Source organism: Oryctolagus cuniculus, chromosome 15 (genome assembly GCF_964237555.1).
Source record: "Oryctolagus cuniculus chromosome 15, mOryCun1.1, whole genome shotgun sequence".
Classification (NCBI taxonomy): Eukaryota; Metazoa; Chordata; class Mammalia; order Lagomorpha; family Leporidae; genus Oryctolagus; species Oryctolagus cuniculus.
The window spans coordinates 54,597,994-54,617,435 of record NC_091446.1 but is presented as its reverse complement, the minus strand read 5'-3'; the positions used below and the strand labels follow the sequence as shown (position 1 = coordinate 54,617,435).

Genomic DNA, 19,442 nt, shown 5'->3' with positions numbered 1-19,442 from the left:
TTTTTACATAGCCTTTTGTTAACTCCAGATTTGTTATAATATCATCTTGAAATCATCCAGAGAGGTGTTTTGTTTTGTTTTTTAAACCTTGCATATGATTCTTCTGTTTCAATAATACAGTCCAATGACATGGATTATAAAAACAGTGTGATAGTAATAGGGTTCCAGTGTATAAAATAGAGGATTCTAATATTTAATTCTCAAAGAAGAATTTTATCAGCCAGAAAATACATAAATTGTAACAGTTCTTTGTCTTTACTGACAGTAAATTTACAGCATATTTACTGTCTGAAATATTTTGTGAATGATGAGGAAGTTTGATGATGGCTATACAAATAGCCATTTGATCACAAGATCAAAGTAAGCCTACTATTACATTTAACTGACACTTCATGTCTATAGAGTGCCACTCCGTAGAATTACAGAGTAGAGCCATTTCCAGACAATGGAAAGTTTTCTCTGCATCTCCTAGAAATAATCTTAAAGAACATTTTAAGAAAGCTGTTTTCTGGAACACCATGAAGAGTTACTATCTGCAGTTCTTAGGTTAATTTTTATAGGCCTGCTTGGATCCACGGTGTCCAAGTCAGGAAGGAGGTGAAAGTCAGGAAGGAGGCAAAAAGGGAACAAATTTACTGATTACTCCTCATGTGCCAGATGGCTTCATTTATTCCTCATAACATCTCTTGAGGTGGAAATTACTTCCTTCTGCTCTAATGATGAGAAAACTGAGACCTGAAGAAGTTCTGGTTTGTGGCATTAAACTAGAAGATTCCTTCTATGAATTACTCAGATTTTTTAAGACTTACTTTCTTTAAATGCCATCTCCAGGCACTCAGTACATATTTAAATATCTGCCCCATGCTTATCAGCTTGTGTTATTTCTTTAATTCGAAATTTGAACGGAGGTAGGTATTGTGGTAGAGTTAAGCCACCGCTCTGCACACATCCCATACTGGAGTGCCTGGTGGAAGGTCCAGCTACTCTGCATCCAGTCCAGCTTCCTACTAACGTGCCTGGGAGGCAACAGTGACGTTCCACCCACCCATGTTGGAGACCCAAGTGGAGTACCTGGCTATTGCAAGCACTGGGGAATGAACCAATGGATGGAGGTTCCTGTGTCTGTTGGGCTTTCTGGCTGTCTCTGCCTCTCTCTGCCACTGTGCCTTTCAAGTAAATGAATGAACAAATCCTTAAAAAAAAATAAACTTTCAGAAGATCTTAGCTGTGTACCTTAAAAGACAGTAACTTCCCTTCTTTGGTTGATTGTAGTTTAAATTTTAACTGCACTCCTAATGCTCTTAGAGAGTTTTGTTTTTTTTTTAAGATTTATTTATTTATTTGAAAGTCAGAATTACACAGAGAAGGAAAGGCAGAGAGAGAGAAAGGTCTTCATCTGCTGGTTCACTCCCCAATTGGCCGCAACAGCTGGAGCTGCGCCTATCTGAAGCCAGGAGCCAGAAACAACTTCTGGGTCTCCCACGTGGATGCAGGGGCCCAAGGACTTGGGCCATCTTCTCCTGCTTTCCCAGGCCTTACCAGAGAGCTGGATCAGAAGTGGAGCAGCCAGGATTCGAACTGGCGCTCTATGGGATGCCAGCACTACAGGTGGTGGCTTTACCTGCTATGCCATAGTGCCAGACCCTAGAGAGTCTTTCTTATAAAAAACTGTATTTATTTTAAGATTTATTTATTTATTTGAAAAGCAGAGTCACAGATAGAGAGGGAGGGAGGGAGAGACAGAGCATCAGAGAGATCTTCGATCTGCTGGTTCACTCACCAAAGGGCCTCAATGCTTGGGAGTGGGCCAGGCTGAAGCCAGGAGCCTGGAACTCCATCTGGGTCTTCCAAGTGGGTGCAGAGGTACAGGTGCTTGGGCCATCTTCTACTACTTTCCCAGGCATGTTAGCAGGGAACTGGGTTGGAAGTGGAGCAGCCAGGATTCAGACTTACTCATCCAGGATGGTATTTCCACAGGCAGCAGCTTAATCCATTATGCCACTATGGTAGGCCCCAAAAGACTTCATTATTTTTAGAAATAGTTCTGGTATTTTATAAACTCTATGTGCATTAAAACAAGAAGAGATAAATGAGATAATAATGCCACAATCTTGTAGTCAGGATGTCAACTATTGTTAGTGGATGGTGTCATATCTATTTTCTAGATTATGGGAAATAATTTTATAGAGCTACAGTAATGAATTGAAGAATGATAGTCTCATGACACTTTTATTGTAAAATAGGAAAGGGATAACAACTTGGTTCCCAAGTCTGGCTGCTTCTTTGTTATCTAATGCTCTTTTCAATATTGAAACTACACTTGTGGATCGTCAATAGGACTGGAGCTAGAACTGGTGGGTCAAAAGTATAAAATGTTAAAAATAGACTGACAACAATCCAATTTTTTCTGATATTTAATAAAAATTGAGTTACATTAGCAGCTTAGCATAGTAGATCACATTAGGAACATTGTAATAATAAATAGTATTATGAGAAACATCTTCCGTGTATAGATTGTTGTGGGAATAAAACATACTCATTTAATAGTTCATATTGGGTCTTTGTTTTCATGTTAACTTATTGGCTGTCATGTATAACAAATTCACTGGCAAAATAAATGTCTCAATTGTAAAGTCTTGACCAGTGAACATACTACATTTGTGCCTCAGACTTCAGTAACACATGAAATAATGTGACATTATACTCCAATTCTCAATATGATTAGTATTCTGCTAGTAGTTTAACAATGAAATGTTTTCATCTATCAATATAGAGAAAATACTGTAGTGTATAGTAATTCATCTGAGAAAGTGACAGGGAAATGTTTGCCATTTTTAAGTGTTTCATTATTTTTCCATTAGATAAGGACTGCTTTTTCAGCCCCCAGGAAGAAAATACTCACTGTTATATATTTATCGTAAGAAGGAAGTGGGGGTAGGGATAAGTTGCCCAATCTCAAATCCTGCTAGATTGAAATTCTGAAGCGCAGCCTTTGAAGGCTTATACTCAGGAATTTATTCCCTTTATGAGTTGCTATTTGGATTATTTTAAAATGTTTACCATATTCTGTATAGCATTGTAATAAAACATACTAAAAGGCTTTTTTATGTTCCTTAACTATTTAAGGTGATACATTAAAAATTTATATGTGTATTACCATTTTACCAAAAGATTACATTCAATCTGAAACAGCAATAATGAATGGATAACTTGACTAAACATGAAATAAAGTTAATGTGTAAGCCATGGAAAATAACCAAGTTGGATATTGAATATGGATATTGAGAATATAGGGAAAGGAAGAGAAATGTGTGTCATAAAGCAGCGTAAAAGGGCACAGAGGTATATTATATTTACTTTTCTGCTGATGTAAGATGGGATGTAAGAATGGTGACCCTCAACAACTTACGTTTGTAATATTAATGTATAGACTCATCATGTCTAACCCACCCAGCATGCATGCAGGTGAACAATATATTTGGAAGGATTAAATTTTTTAAAAACTACTCCAGATAAATAAATCTGAAAATCTTATTTTAATATTAAAGTAGTAAAACATAAGTAAAAGAAAAATTAATAGTGTTCATACTTTTAGATTTTAGCAGTTGAAACAACTTAATGAAGAGTATTTTTTGTCTTACTCCAAATGAGTAATGGCTTTATTTATGAAATATCTTTCCTGAGACAAATTAGACTCCAAATTTGGGGTGATATATCTTTATATTAAGAGATCTTATATGCCTTTTACGTAGATTAAAATATGGTGTTTTTCCAGAGTTAGATGACGTTTTTTTTTTAAGATTTATTTTTTATTTATTTGAGAGACATAATTACAGAGAGAGGGAGAGACAGAGACAGCAACAGAGAGGTCATCCATCTGCTGGTTCACTCCTCAAGTGGCTACAATGGCTGGTCCTGGGCCAGGCCCACGCCAGGAGTCTGGAGCTTCTTTCAGGTCTCCCCATGTGGATGTAAGAACCCAAGCACTTGGGCCATCTTCCACTGCTTTCCCAAGCATGTTAGCAGGGAACTAGATTGGTAGCGGAGCAGCAGGGTCTTGAACTGGTGCCCACATGGGATGCTGGTGTCACAGGCAGAGGCTTAACACAGTTCCTGCCCTGGAGTTAGATGATTTTGAAAGGTATAATAGCGGTTAAATAAACAATTCTCATTTCTTAAATAAAATTTTCAGAGTTAAAACTGTTTTTGAGAAACACCATTCCTTACATGGTTTTTCTGCTGCCTTCTAGGTAGTTATATTTTAGTTGATTTTTACTTTTCAACTGTCTTGAATACTGAATATTTTAATGTAATGTTTAAAAGAGAACCTGTATAAACTTTTGTCCTGAATAGAAATTTTGAAGTACTCAGTGACCATTTAATGAAACAGGGTAGTATTTAATAGCTTAGAAATCTTACCTTAATAGCTGTGCATAGAACCTTATGTTTTAAATAGGTGAATTTTATGTCCAGAATTAGACTTTAAAATTTTGGTTTTTGTGCAAACTTCCTTTTAGGCAATGCTTTAATTCACTGTAATTTTTAAAGAAAAAAAAGTGTTGATAATCTGTTGAAAATCAAATATATGTCTTTACATTTATGTCTTAAGCTAGACAGCCCTTTTTCTGTCTTACTTAGGCCAGTGGAAGCACTGTTGTGAAGAACTTATGAAAATTGAGATTATGTCACCACGGAAACCACCTTTGTTCTTGACAAAAGAGGCGACCTCAGTCTACCATGATATGAGTAAGTGGGGTTTGTGTTTGCTTAGCTGCAGGGTAACAAAAACAACATTGTCCATACTCAAGCAGCTTATTCTATTGGCATTAAAATGCTGAAATTTTCAGGGCACAATCAAAATGAATGAAAACAGACTATGATTATAGACTAAGGAATTCATGTTTAATAGATGAATTAATACAAAATTAATGAATACACATATTTCATAGTTTGCTCAAGCTCACAAAAATTTTAAGGCTTAAAATGAGTGAAAGGTATACTGAAGATAAATATTAGCTGTGTAGCTGATGAAACTTGAAAATACAGACTTTTAGATTCTAAAATGTAATTGTGTTTAGTAATTTTTTCTGGACTTTATTAAATTTACTTGTAAGTAATGTTGCTGGATGAATATTAATGAATGGAAGCTTTCATCGTGAGCCCAAAAAAAATTGGTTAAGTTTTCATAGTTTGCAAAATTTAAAATTTCTAGGCTCATTAATATTCCATTTTCTCACACTCTGAAGGGTGTTTATTTATCCTTGTGGGATTGCCTCAGCAAAGAGTGTTGTGAACAAGCACAAGTCAGTTTGCCACTAATGTACCTCCTCTTACATATACTTTAAAATGTTAGATAGAAAATGACACATTTGGGTTTACACATTTGAAAATACCAGTGATTCATTTAATAGACATTTATCTCTGTTCTCTTATTTTTCTCGAGGAAAATTTCACACAGCAGCCTTATCACCAGAGTGATGTGAGAATTGTACTTTATTTCCCTGGGTCTTTAGTTTTGGTGTTTTGTTTTTTATCTTTTAACACAGACTTTGCTGGCCTACAGAAAAGAATTCTGATCCAAGTCCAGCCATCCCAGTTTATGTATCACTAGTTAAAAGGGAGTCCACTCTTACCTGAAAGTCAGAATAGGGTTTTTAATCCAAGAAAGTTCTCTAATAAATACTTAACTTGTGGAACTTTTAAAAAGTGCTCATATAGCTTGATTTTACTTATGAATGTCTGTATATGTATTATATACAGATAATATGCTTTGTATTTTATACATATACTGTGTATTTTATGTATGTTTAACAAACTGTGTATTACATGTGTGTACATGTATACAGATACACATACCAGTACATATATATGTGTGTAATGAGTGTGTAGTGCAGTGCATGATCTTGTTTTTTGATATGACTGTTTTGACAAGTAGATATTGCTTACTTTTTGAAAAGTCTTAAATTTTTGATAACCATTATAAATAGCATATTAGTTTGGAATATAATAACTTACTTAGATATATGCATATTGCTTTTGAATTTTTCCCCATGTATTTTTCTCCTAAAAACTACTACAGGCATTGATTCACCTATGAAAATTGAAAGTTTAACTGATATAATACAAAAAAAAATTGAAGAGACAGATGGACAGTTCCTTATTGGTCAGCAAGAAGAAGCCTCCCCACCTCCTTGGGCTGTACTCTTTGATGGTAAGCATAAAATGGTCATTCAGAAAAAGATACTGTCTCCTGAAAGTGAACACCTACCTGATGGGAAAGGGAAAAAGAGACGGGCTCCTCTTCCTCCTTCTGATAAACCTCCATTCAGCTTAAAAACACAGAGCAACTCAGAACAACCTGTTAAGGATGACTGGGGAAAAACAAGTACGCCCCGAACCTCACCTTTGGAGACCAGACTGTCAACCCTAATGCACCACTTACAGAAGCCAACAGCTGCTCCTCAAAAACTGCTTCCTGCCAGGAGAGAGAGTTTAACTGATGGTAACCACATAGACACTAAAACCAGCTTTGAAGCCAAGCCAGTGCCAGCCCCAAGGCAGAAATCCATCAAAGACATTTTGGACCCCAGATCATGGTTGCAAGTATAGAAAACCCTTAATGTGTGATACATTTAACAAAATCTGTAATTGTGAGGTTTAATTCAGAGGCATTATAAATGTAGTATTATTATGTAATTATAGAAGTAAGTATAATAGTGATTTACATAAATAATTAATAAGCTATTAGGTATAGAAAACCATTTTATATTGAAGAAGCGGCTTTCTCTTTTACTTCTGATTTTCAGAATATGAGTGATTTTCCCTGCAGAGTGTAAGAGGCAGTTTGTAGACAATATCCTAATTGTTAGAAGGGTTAATTTATTCCTAAATTAGTACCAGGCAGTGAATAAGCACTAGGCAGAAGAAAGCATTCAAATTTCTTTGGGGCAGAGACTGTCTAGTAATTTAAAATGTGTTAAATATGAGCCATATTCTCATTGTGAGAATTTTAATACTAATGGAATGTTTCAAAGGTTTTATTCAAACCACAAATTATAGAATCCACCCAAGAAAATTTTCTTCTTAGCATTCTGGAATTCTCATCTAATGGTTCACTGGCTCTCGCCTATTGTTTAACTCACTAGTTTATAGGCCTGACCTTTTAAATTCTTGGGATAAATTTTGGAATATTAAATTCTTCATTTTTAAAGGGAACACATAATGTGCTATTCAAAGTTGTTTCCTTGATGAGCCCTGAAGTCCTATTGACATTAACTCTCATTAAGTGAAGAATAACATCCATTAGTTTAGACAAATGGTCTGAAATGGTCTTGCATCTACTTTTTTCGATGTGTGCTGCTAATTTCCATTGTGATTTTGGAATCTGGGGAAGTGAGTAGCTGATTAACACCTTAAAATTCATTTAATTCTTATTTTAAAAACAGATGGCAGATTCAAAAATATCAGAAAAGTTGGCCATGGTAATAATTTTCAGAATTAGTCCTTTTTAAATATTGTAATCGGATTTCCTTTTTCTAGTAAGAGTTGATGTCTGCTATTGATATTATTAATTAAAAGTCATTTTCTTACAATAATGACATTGGAATCATTTCCATAGGAGGTGATTTCCATAGCAACTAATCATAGTGACCTAAACAGAATTATGAAATCAAGTGAGAAATAAATAGAAAAAGAGTGAATATCTTAAAGGAACAAAAAAAACAATTTTTATAATAATGCGTACTGTAAACAAGGACAGAAAATCAGAATTTCCAAATGAAACAGTTTCCGTAAGGTGTCAGTAATACCATCAAAAAATCTCAACTCACACTGTACCCTAAATGTCATTGCACAGAAATAAAAATATAAGAATTAAATTACTGCCCTGTGTATAATCTCCAGAGATCTTTTTAAAGCTAGTGAGAATTCTTACTTGGATGAGAACTACATTATTACAAAATAAAGTGAACACTTGACCTACCCAAGGAAAAAAAAAAAAACATTCATTTAAATGGAGTCTTTTTTTATTTTTAGATAGCAGAGTCTTTTTTTCATTTATAGAGAGTGATGTAACTGCCAGGTTGCTTTTGTGTGTGCCCAGCACTCCTAGGAAGAATTGGAACGTAAGGGAGTAATGATACAAAAGGTCTCTTGTGACTGGCAGCACCAGGACAGATATAGTGTTGGTAAACAGAAAATGCTATATGCTTTCCTGATGGAATTTAGAAACAATCACATGTATGAAAACCAAAAAAGAAAAAAAAAAGATTATTTTTTTCTAAATAGAAGTGCTTACCATTTCAGTATATGATACACTAAAAGTAAAGGATATTTGTGTGAATATTTTGCTTGCTTGTTAAAACCTCACTGCTGTTTTTGACAGCATTTGTGATATCTTTGCCACTAATTCATTGAGCCAGATGATGCTGCAGGCGAAATTGTTCCTGAAACTGGCATCTGTGTTGTTTTCTTCCCTCCTCTCATTGATGCCTTCCTTTATTACAAACCAGTATCAAAACGTCCAGATGATATTCTTGTCCTTTCCTCTCATGCAAATTATAGCAGGAAGGATTTTAGTTGTACAGAAAAGACAGTTTATTCACAGAGAAGCTAACTAGCGGTTGTGCCCTCAGAGGGGGACTTTGAACAGGTGTGAAACATTGTTGCTGCAGTCCTTAGGTGATGCCTTAACCAAGGACCACCCCAGGCTTCCGACACTATTTTTTTTTAAAGATTTATTTATTTATTTATTTATTTATTTATTTGAAAGGCAGAGTTAAAAAGAGGCAGAGGCAGAGAGAGAGAGAGGGGTCTTCCATCTGCTGGTTCACTTCCCAGATGGCCGCAACTGCTGGAGCTGCACCAATCCAAAGCCAGGAGCCAGGAGCTTCTTCCAGTCTCCCACGCAGGTGCAGGGGCCCAAGGACTTGGGCCATCTTCTCCTGCTTTCCCAGGCCTTAACAGAGAGCTGGATCGGAAGTGGAGCAGCTGGAACTTGAACCAGAGCCCCTATAGTATGATGGCTTTGCCTGCTAGGCCACACCCTGCCCCTCTGACACTATTAATCCCGCTTCTGGAGGCCTGTCCTACTATGTGTCATGGAGCCCTTAAAGACCACCAGAATCCTCAGATGCACTTTCTGTGACCCTACCCCCTTGCCAAAAAAGAAAGTTATGGCAGACTTGTGTTTTTCTTTCTCAGTCCCTTCCTACCTTCCTTCCCTGAGTCCCCTACCTTCCTTCCTTCCTTCAGTATTTAAAAAATAATCTAAAAATACTGAGCTAAACACTGTGTCAAAGAACTCATCAAAACAATGTTTGTCTCATTTCCTAAACCGGAAGTTTACGACAGAAAAATATGCCATGTGATATGAAGGATGTTCCAGCTCTTTATGAGCTGGCTTTTCACGTTTCTTTGTCTTTTTAATTCATTTCCTTGTATATTAAGACTCTAAACCTTGAAACAAAGAATTAGCTGTCAGACCTTAGTAATAATAATTGGAGATACATGGCAGAAAAAAACAGGTGTTTTATAATTCTGATGATCTGAAGATAATACCTAAAGACAATTGGAGTTACATGCTAAGCTCTGGGATATAAATTACTTACAACAGCATTACCATAGCATTGTTTTTAATGGCTACAAAATGGTAAGTTTTGTATTTTATCTTATAAAGACAAAGAGGCATTTTTTTTTATTACAAATGCATACCTCCTAAGGTGAACAGTCTTTCAAAAATATCAGGCACGCCAGCTCTAGCTGAGTTTTGTTAAATCCACCTTAACTGTCTACAGTGCCCCCTGACTTCTTTTAAATGGATGTGAATGTATGTGGGAAACTAAATCCAGTTATTATAAATGCCTTATCTTTACCCTTTAGGATCCTACTAAATTTATTTTACCTATTACTATTTATTAAAAATGGAAGCCGCCTTGATTTAGAGACAACTCATATAAGGTAGGTTAAGCAGTCAAGTATTTCTTTAGGCTTATGTTCAGTACCTTACCCACCTACTGAGAAGTTAATTAATTCAGTCCAAAATGAAATTAAAGGACAGTTTGGTGCAATTCATGTTAAATGCCATTTGAATGTAATCACCTGTGTTACTCAGAATGAAGAAAACCACGCTAAAGACAGAATGTGCTATGCCATGGACAAGGAGAGAAAGGCTTTTACTGGAAAAATACCTTTCCCTCTTGTCAGAATTGATCAAAACTCATTGTCTTAAAAGAGTAAATTATTGAACAGTAATTAAACATTAACTGATGACCATTTATAATCTAGTGGTTATCTTCACTGGCCCTTGAGTCTTAAGCTATAGTGTAGATTGAGGTGACTTTCCACACCTGTATTTCACAGGCATCACTGTTTTTATATGTTTACCTGCTTGCCTGTCACTGGTTCATTGCTAGTGATGGCCATATGGAAACTATTTATTCTGGATCATGCATATTCTTAGTTAACCCTGGGAAAGATGTTATCCTTGAAAAATTTAGTGGGGGTATGTTACTCTCTTGGATATGCTTAAAAAATTGGAATTATTTGTTATTTTTATTTTTTGGGTTGAATGTGGGTAAAGTGTCTGGATTAAAAGTTATTAATCTGTCATAGAAATACTTGAAGTATTCAAGGTATTTGCTAAGAAAACCCAAGTCATGTGATCAAAACTCCTATATATTAAAAGATCTGATTTATGAAGACATGATAGAACATTTCTCTTAGGTCCTCTCCCTGCAGTAGATTGACAGGAGTAGACAAGGTGGTTGATTCAGTTTAATCAGAGAAAGTTTATTCAGAGAAAGACGTACCCAGCAGCCAGTACCAGTAAGACCAATATTCTGATAGCCTTGATATAATTAGCATTTACTAAAATGTTTGCATTTAATCCTTCTTGAAGTATAGATGCTCTTTGAAAAATCCATTGATGTAACCTTATTTTTAGTTGAGTGATCCAGAATTTCCCTGGAGTTTAAGTCACTCTGATGATAAATTAGGTAGCTAGGATATTCAGTCACTGTTAGCCACAAGGAAACTCCTGATTTTAATTCACCTCCCTCAGTACTTAATTTATTCCCATGGAGCACCTCAGGGGAGGGGGAGAGAAATGAGCAAATCTGCTTCAATTACAGCTCTTATTTCAATGCTTTATTTCTAAATCTGTAGTATGGTCAGAAATCTTTAACATTTCTTTTAAGGAAAAAAACTTCCCCTCTCTAAGGAGAGAGGCCTACTAATCTATGTTCTTAGATTAAAAAAAATTCTTAAGGTTTAATTTTCTTTAAAAAAAAAGAGATTATTTTATTTGAAAGTCAGAGTTACAGTGAGAGAGAGAGTTAGAGAGGGGAGAGGTCTTCTGTCCACTGATTAACTCCCCAATTGGCTGTAGTGACTAGAGCTGGGCCAGGCCAGAACCAGGAACTTCATCGGGGTCTCCCACGTGGGTGCAGGGGCTTAAGCACTGGGGCTAGCCTCTGCTGCCCTCCCAGGTGTATTAGCAGTGAACTGGATCAGAAGTGAAGCAGCCCGGACTCCAACTGGCACCCAAATGGGGTGCTGGCACTGCAGATGGCACCTTAACCTGCTGCACCACAGTGCCGGCCCCCTTAAGGTTTAATTAATGAGAACAAAAACTATTACAGGCCTATTAATAAACATTTTTTCTTTATCTCAGTATAGGAAAAATACTAATCCTGACATGTTTGATAATAAGGCAGGATCATTCCAAATTTACTGCAAATTGTGTTTTAAATTGCAACTATTTGCTTTTGAGAGATATGGAAATCTTTTAATGTGAAGGAGAGTAGATTGAAAAGATCCTAACTGTGCATAATCATGCTATGTTATAAGCATGCATCAAGACATCAAAATTAGTTGTTTTGCTGAAAATGGATGCTTGCTCATCCTTTCCTTATGCTGTCTGAGATCTCTATGCATAGACTGCCTTTCTTCTCTCACTTCATGCAAGCTCCCTTCAATCACAGGCAGCCAACACTGTCAGCTTCCTAGTGGTACCACCTCTAAATTCACTAAGACTTCAGCCCTCCTCCACTTTTAGGGATAGTGCATCCTTCCTTTGTACTTTATGTATGCCTCTATTAATATCCCAAACCCTTGTTTGTATTTTTACATTAACCTTGTATATCAGTTTTGTGAGTTTGTCCCTTCTTCACTTAGCAACTTCATAAACTTAGCAACTTAAAACAGCACCCATCTGTTAGCTCACATTTTGATAAATCAGAAATCCAAGTAGGCTGAGTTGCGTTCTCTGCTGAGGATCTCACCAAGCCAAAATCAAGGTGTTGGCCAGGCTTTGCCCTGGAAGCTTGAAAAACGCCACTTTCCCAGCTTTCTCTGGTTATTGCCTGAATTTGGTGCCTGGTGCTTGTAGGGCTAACTACTGGCTAAGGGCTATCCTCAGCTTCTAGAGACTTCTCCAAGGACTTCCGTGTGTCCCCTTCAGTCTGCAGAACCAGCAACAATACATAAAATCTTTGTGCTGCAAATCTGATTTTTCTCTCTGCTACCAATTGTTTTGCTTTTAAAGGGCTCATGAGATTTGATGAAGGATGCCCACCAGTATAATCTCCCTTTTGATTAATTTGAGGTCCACTGATTACTAGCTTTAGTTGCATCTGGGGAAAAAAAAAAACTTTTTCATTCACTATAATCACAGGTGTGCTATCCCGTCGTTTTCAAAGGGCAGGAAATCTTGTGCCAGATTTTTCAAGGTCAGGAAGCATGCCCTACTGACCTTTTAACCCTGCCATAGAATACTGCAATGAGAGTGAGTACAGATTATTGGGTATTTATTATGTGTAATATACCATGTTAACTATTTCACATGAATTATTTAATCATTACCATACCTTCCTGTTAGCCCCATTTAACTGATGTAGAGGAGTAGAAGACATGCCTGGTGTCATCCTGTACCATGATAGAGTATGGTTTCTAGAATTAGATCTGGATTAAATTATACCTCTGCCATGACCTAGCTGTATGATTTGGGGCTGATATGTTGGATTTTTATTTTATCATCACCTCATTTTTCTTTTTTTTTTTTTTGGTAACTGTTAAGATAAAAATAATACTTACCTCATGGGATACTTGTGATTATTAAATAATATAAGGCATATAACACCTGTATTCCAGGGCCTGGTACTTAAGTTCTTGCCTTATTTCTGCAATGTGGCATATTGTGTGTAACATGGATAAAAAGGGGAGGGGGCACAACTATTGTTCCACCTAAATATGATGACTTAAGATCACTTACAACTTCTCTTCCATTTTCATTTTTTGCTTAGTGTGAACATATTGGGCTTACAATGCATACAAAACTAGGAAATAACTACAGCTATGTCTAAATATTTCTTGTCCGTTCTGTTTGAACCCTATATTTGACAATGCTGGGGCTTACAAGTTAAAAGAATACTTGTTCTTTTTTTAATCATAATATTCCTTCTTTTGTGTATCAAAAATGATACTGAAAAATGAGTTCTGGCCTGCAAAGGTTTATTTTTAGCACTGTCTGTAAAAGAAGAATACCTATTCATGAGAAGCTCATATTCAAGTGGGTAGGGCCAACCATATTAGAAAATGTTGAAATGAATTACTGCTTGACCTGCATAAGTCTCTCTGGATGCGGACTCTCTGGATGCGGACATTTAGAGTGATCTCTACCATTAGGAAACTCAAGTTGTAAAGATGAAAGAATATATGAAACAATGTGGGTAATTTAAAGGAGTCCATTCAATGCAAGCATCTAATTTAAGTACTATGAGAAATCAGTGAGGGATGTGAGAACTTTTACAAAACAATGTTTCCACAAATGCAAAAGGCCTTGTACCTTTGGAAATGAGTATCTTGCAATAATGTAGGGACTAGTTATAATAGGATTTTTCAAGTCTGAGAAGGATAACTAAGACGACAATTTATCCAGGGGGTTCCTAGAGGAGTTTAACTGTACAGATGTCAAAGGGAGGTGAATAATCATGGAAGTTGTGGAAAGGAGTGGCTTGGATAGGGCATTTGCCTGGGCAGGACTGGGATGAGCATATTGGAAAGGTGAGAATCAAAATTGTAGGTAAAACAAGTTGGCAGGGCTGCAAACATGGGGATAAGAGTAAGGGAGGATATGTTGGATCACATTCAGAGCTTTGAATGCCAGTTCACGGAAATAAGGTTAAACTAAGTGGGAATAGTTGACATCAGAGCCAGAGCTAATGGAAAGAGCACTCAGTTTATGAGTTGAGGAAGCTGGAATCAAGCCCCTGGATACCATGATCCATTTATGTTGCCTTGGGCAAATTACAACTTTCTTATCAGTAGAACAGCTGGGATGGCTATTGGTGCTTGCCTCAGAGTGATACAGAGAGCTCTTGGCTTCCAGACTGGTGCCCTTGGAGGAGGCAACGAATGGGGAATCCCAAGTAGGTGAGCCTTGAGTCTCCTAATTTCGCTAAAGCAGCTCTAAGTTCATCTACTTTATGTTTTAGCATAGTATGAGGTATTAGTACAACAATCCCCATTGTACAGATAAGCAATTTGAGCCACAGAACAATTAAGTAATTTGTACAGGTCCTCACAGTAAGTGGCAAAGACTAGATCTAAACCCATTCCATCATCCAGAATGAGTGCTCTCATCCTTGATGTGTAACAGCCTGTAAGGAATGTGAAATAGCAAAGAAGCATCAACAGCAAATTTGGCCAGAGTAGCTTCTAATCTCTTTGTCCCTAATAATGTGGTCACTTGGTATAGCCCTTTGCATTAAAGTCCCAAAGGAGTTGGACCTGTGGCATAGCCACTGCTTGGGACACCTGAAGTCCCGCTGCCCTATCTCCAATCCAGTTTCCTGCAGATGTGCATCCTGGGAGGCAGCAAATAGTGAGTCTAGTATTTGAGTCCCTGCCATCCACATGCGAAACATGAATGGAGTTCCAGGCTTCTAACTTCAGCCTCACCCAGCCCCAGCTGTTGCAGGCATTTGATGAAAGATTCTCGCTCTCTTATTCTGCCTTTTAAATAAACAAAGACATAATAATTTTAAGAAGTGAAGCCCCAAATGAAAATCCATTCATAATTAGGACAGCGTATTTCTGCTCTGAGCGTAATGTCTGGCTGTGGGTCTAGGGAGCTTTGGGGTATGTAAAATTGCCTCTGCTACCAAGCGGTAGGAGGCATTAATGGAAATATGAAGGGGGGAGAACAAATTCTATCTGAGGATGCCTGGGAGAACTGGAAGTAGTGCTGTTAGAGCCAGGGCTTGAAGAATGAGTTGGCCTTCATTAATTAGATTTTTTAGGTAGAAAGTACTGGAATTCGAAAAGGGGCTAATTTACTGAAAGGCTATTGGAATCACTCAGAGACTGATGGATGTCCAGGAAGGGCTATACAGGAAAACTTGAGGTCTACAGCAACATAAATATTGGAAGAATAAAGTCTGTTCTGACTCATTAGTGTAGTCTTGAGAATGGTAACTTAGGGATAAAAAATCACAGTTTTTCACCTAGAACTGGATCCGAAGTAGAGGTGGTTTTTTCCACTACAGAACATTTGACAGCATCTGAAGACTTTTTAAAAAACAAAGATTGGTTTGATTTTAAAGGCAGTATTATGTATAAGGATCTTCCATCCCATGGTTGACTCCCTCAAAAGCCTGCAACAGTTAGGGGTGCACCAGGCCAAAGGTACTGGCCCAGAACTCCTACCAGGTCTTCACATGAGTAGTAGGGTAGAGGGACCAAAGTACCTGGGCCATCATTTTTGTCTTCCTAGGCACATTAGCAGGAAGCTGGATTGGAAGCCGAGTAGCTGAGATTTTACCTGGCATTCCAATGGGGATATGGATGTCCCAAGTAGCAGCTTAACCTGCTGTACCATAGTGCCCATCCTGTTGACACTTGCAGTTGTCTCAGTGAGGGCTGGAAGGTGTTGCATCCATCTAGTGGGAAAAGACAGGAATGCTATCATCTTAGAATGCCCAGGACAGCCTCACAGCAAAGAATTACCCAGCCCAAAACATGAGTGCCAAAGCTGATACACCCTGACTTGGAATCCATGAATACTTATCACATAAGATAAAAGCCAATATATGTAAAAAAATGTAGAAAATATAGCATGAATATACATGCTTCTTAGTACCCAGGTAAACTGGGTCTTGAAAAGCCTGTAGGATTGGGCTATGCTGAAAGGGAAAAGGCATTCTGAGCAAAGGAACAGGAGCATTATGGTGGTTTAGAATCTCACAATGGCCCAGCACTGTGGCATAACTGGTAAAGCCACTGTGACACTGGCATACCAAGGGGGGCCAGTTCAAGTCCTGGCTGCTCCACTTCTGATCCCACTCCCTTCTAATGACATGGGAAAGGAATGGAAGATGACCCAATATCTTGGGTCCCTGCACCCATGTGAGAGATCCAGAAACTCCTGGCTCCCAGCTTTGGTATGGCCCAGCCCTGGCCACTGCAGCCATCTGGAGATTGAACCAGTGAATGGAAGATCTCTCTCTCTCTCTGTGTCTTTCCCTCTTTTATTTAAATATTTAATATTTTTTAAAACCTGTCCACAAATTCTGACACTCTGCCCTTCAAAGGTAGAGCCATATTCCCCTCCATTTGAATATAGTCTGGATTTAATGCCACACATAACAAACATGATACAGTGGGATCATTGGGAGGGGAAGTAAGACCTCCCACCAGCAGCCAGCCAAACTTGCTAGTCAGCCACCTCTGCAGCCCATCCTCGAGTCCTGGCATGACCGTGACCTGAGAAATTCCAAGCCAGACCACACAGCTCAGCTGCTGCTAAATCTTGCTCATATATTTATTGCCTTTTTATTTTAAAATATTTCAAATAATATAGAAAAGTATAAAGACAAGATCAATGAGCACACAGATGCACTAATTTGACATTTTGCCATACTTCATATGTAAATATATATATATATACATATATGTATATACACAGACACACATATAGGCTTTTTTTGGACATTTATTTACTTGAAAGAGACATCTTCCATCTGCTGATTCACTCCCCAAATAGTCACAACAGCTGGGACTGGACCAGGCCAAAGCTAGGAGCCTGGAACTTCATCCAGGTTTCCCATGGAGGTGCAGGGGCCCAAGCACTTGAGCCATTTTCCAGGCACATTGGCAGGGAATTGGATCAGGAGTGGAGCAACCAGTACATGAACTGGCATCAATGTTATGCTGGCATTGAAGGTGGTGGCTTAACCTGCATGCCAACGCCTGTCCCTACATACTATTTTAAAAATTGGAGTGGATATATTATATCACATAAGCTCATATTCATGGCAAAGATCATAAAATGAGAAAATAAGGGTTATAATTCAGTGAAAACATTTATAAACATCTGTTAAATAATATGTATACACTTTTTTTACTATACACAAATATAGTAAAATTAGTATATAATATATGTCCACATATGATAAAAAGTGGTATTGCTCCTACATTCTTGACTCTTAGTAACCAACGATAGGATAATAGTGTTTATTGTTTTATCACTGCATTGTTTTAGAGATGCTTTGTCAATATAAAGATGCTGAGAGGATCAAGCCCCCCATGACTTTATAAAAATTTTATTTTAAACAGAAAACTGGGGCAGAATACTTACTCTAGCAGTTAAGATGCCCATGTTGCTTGTTAGAGTATTTGAGTTCAGTGCCTGGCTCTGGCTCCTGACTCCAGCTTCCTGTTAACGCGCTGCCTATCAGGCAGCAGATGATGGCTCAAGTGCTTGGGTTCTTGCCACTCACATAGCAGATCTGAATTTAATTGCTGCTTCCCAGCTTTGGCCTGGCCAGTCCCAGCTTTTGTGGGCATCTGGGGAGTGTACTAGCACATAGGAGCTCTCTGTGTCTACCTGTCTGTCTCTGTCTTTCCTTCACTCTTTGTATCTCTGCCTCCAAATGAAGTAAATTAAAAAAAAAAAATTAAACCTTTTTCATGTATATCCAGCTCACTAATGTATTAACTTGATTTTTCTTACCTGCCAGACTTTTTGCAAGGGGGCCGGGATGGGTGACACATTAAATTACATCCACCTGTGACCTGTTATCGTGACTGAGTTTATCAAATCTCTTTTCAGTAAGCAAGAGAGAAGGAGAGGCCTGAGGGCTGTGAAGAGGGGTGAACAGATTGAAGGGAGGAAATTTCATGGGCCTGGAGCGAACTTTATTCACGCATGTCCAAGGGCTTTGAATGGAGTCTGATTCCTGTTTTCCCTTGGCAAGAAATTCTGCATCTCTGTGTGTGTGAGAGCGAGAGAGTTCTTCCTTTTCTTTTTTCTTTTGTTTTTCTTTCCCTTCATTCCTTCCTCCCTCCTTCCTTTTCTTTCTCTCTCCTTCCTTCCTTCTCTTCCCCTCCCCCTTCTCTCCTTCCCTTCCTTCCTGCCTTCCTCTCCTCTCGCGCGCGCTCTCTCCCTCTCTCTCTTTCAAAAGCAGAGAGATAGACAGAAAGATCTTCCATCATTGGTTCACTTTCTAAATTCTAGCAACAATTAGGGCTGGGACAGGCCAAAATTAATCCCTGAACCCTATTCTGGTTGCCCTTATGGGTGACAAGGATCCAAGTACTTGAGCCATCGCCTGCTGCCCTCTAGGGTACGCATTAGCAGAAACTGGACTGAGGAGGGAAGCCAGGACTGGATCCCACACACTTTCATGTGGGATGTCATAATCTCAGCTTAACTGCTCCACCACAACACCCACCTCTAAAAAGTGCCTCTTAAATAGTTAATTTTAAAAGCAAAACTGCCATCATGCTCAAATCAGGCACTCAAGTTCTCTGGAAAATTAGTGTGCCTGGTATACTTCAACACTTTTGCTATGTCACACAGCAAAACAGCCCACGAAACTAAATTGAATGAAGCTTTGGAGATATAATTCCACTTTACACTGATTTCAACCCAAATGAACTACTAAAAGAAAAGACTTAAGAGTAAAGAACCCAGAAAGTGTTGAACTAAACATGCCACAGGTCTTATTAATACTAGGGACTATAGTCTGTTGTTTAATATTCTGCCATGAACGTCCTTGGGAAGGAACAGATAACTTGTACTATTAGTAAAAGATTCAGGAGCAAATGTGGTCAGCCCATACCTTGCAAGTCCCAGCATATGTACGACCGGGCCTCTGGAGGATGAAGTCTTTTCTCTATCCTCACACAGACTGTAAATCAGTCAGATTGATTCATGGGGTTTAGTTCCAGTGCCAGAAAAAAGCAAAAACAAAAACAAAAAACATGTTTTTCTGACCACTAACCACCAGTAAAATGACCATTGTACAGTGTTGTTCTTTTGTTGTGTTTCAGTAGCAGAACCACATTTCCAGAAAGTCTTAAGTAGGCCTTTAAAACACAAAATGGATCAGAGCCAAGCTGCTGTGGGACAGGAACAGGGTGAGCAGCACTTGGCCTCCCCA

At 38.1% G+C, this 19,442-nt stretch overlaps 1 protein-coding gene across 10 annotated transcripts in view; it reads left to right on the top strand.

Annotated features, from left to right (window-relative positions):
• RTKN2 (rhotekin 2) overlaps positions 1–19,442 on the top strand; it is a 140,184-nt gene that overhangs the window by 58,902 nt on the left and 61,840 nt on the right. For 7 of the 10 annotated variants that reach the window (XR_011382407.1, XR_011382403.1, XR_011382404.1 and 4 more), the window contains exons 11-13: positions 4,639–4,746; positions 6,080–6,603; positions 9,880–9,957. Coding sequence is in view for 4 of the 10 variants with exons in the window: in XM_070057698.1 (XP_069913799.1) it covers positions 4,639–4,746; positions 6,080–6,603; positions 9,880–9,918 (671 nt within the window). In the remaining 6 variants the exon portion in view is untranslated. The remainder of the gene's footprint in view (positions 1–4,638; positions 4,747–6,079; positions 6,604–9,879; positions 9,958–19,442) is intronic. The other 3 variants (XR_011382408.1, XM_051823280.2, XM_017348757.3) reach the window with 2 other exon arrangements.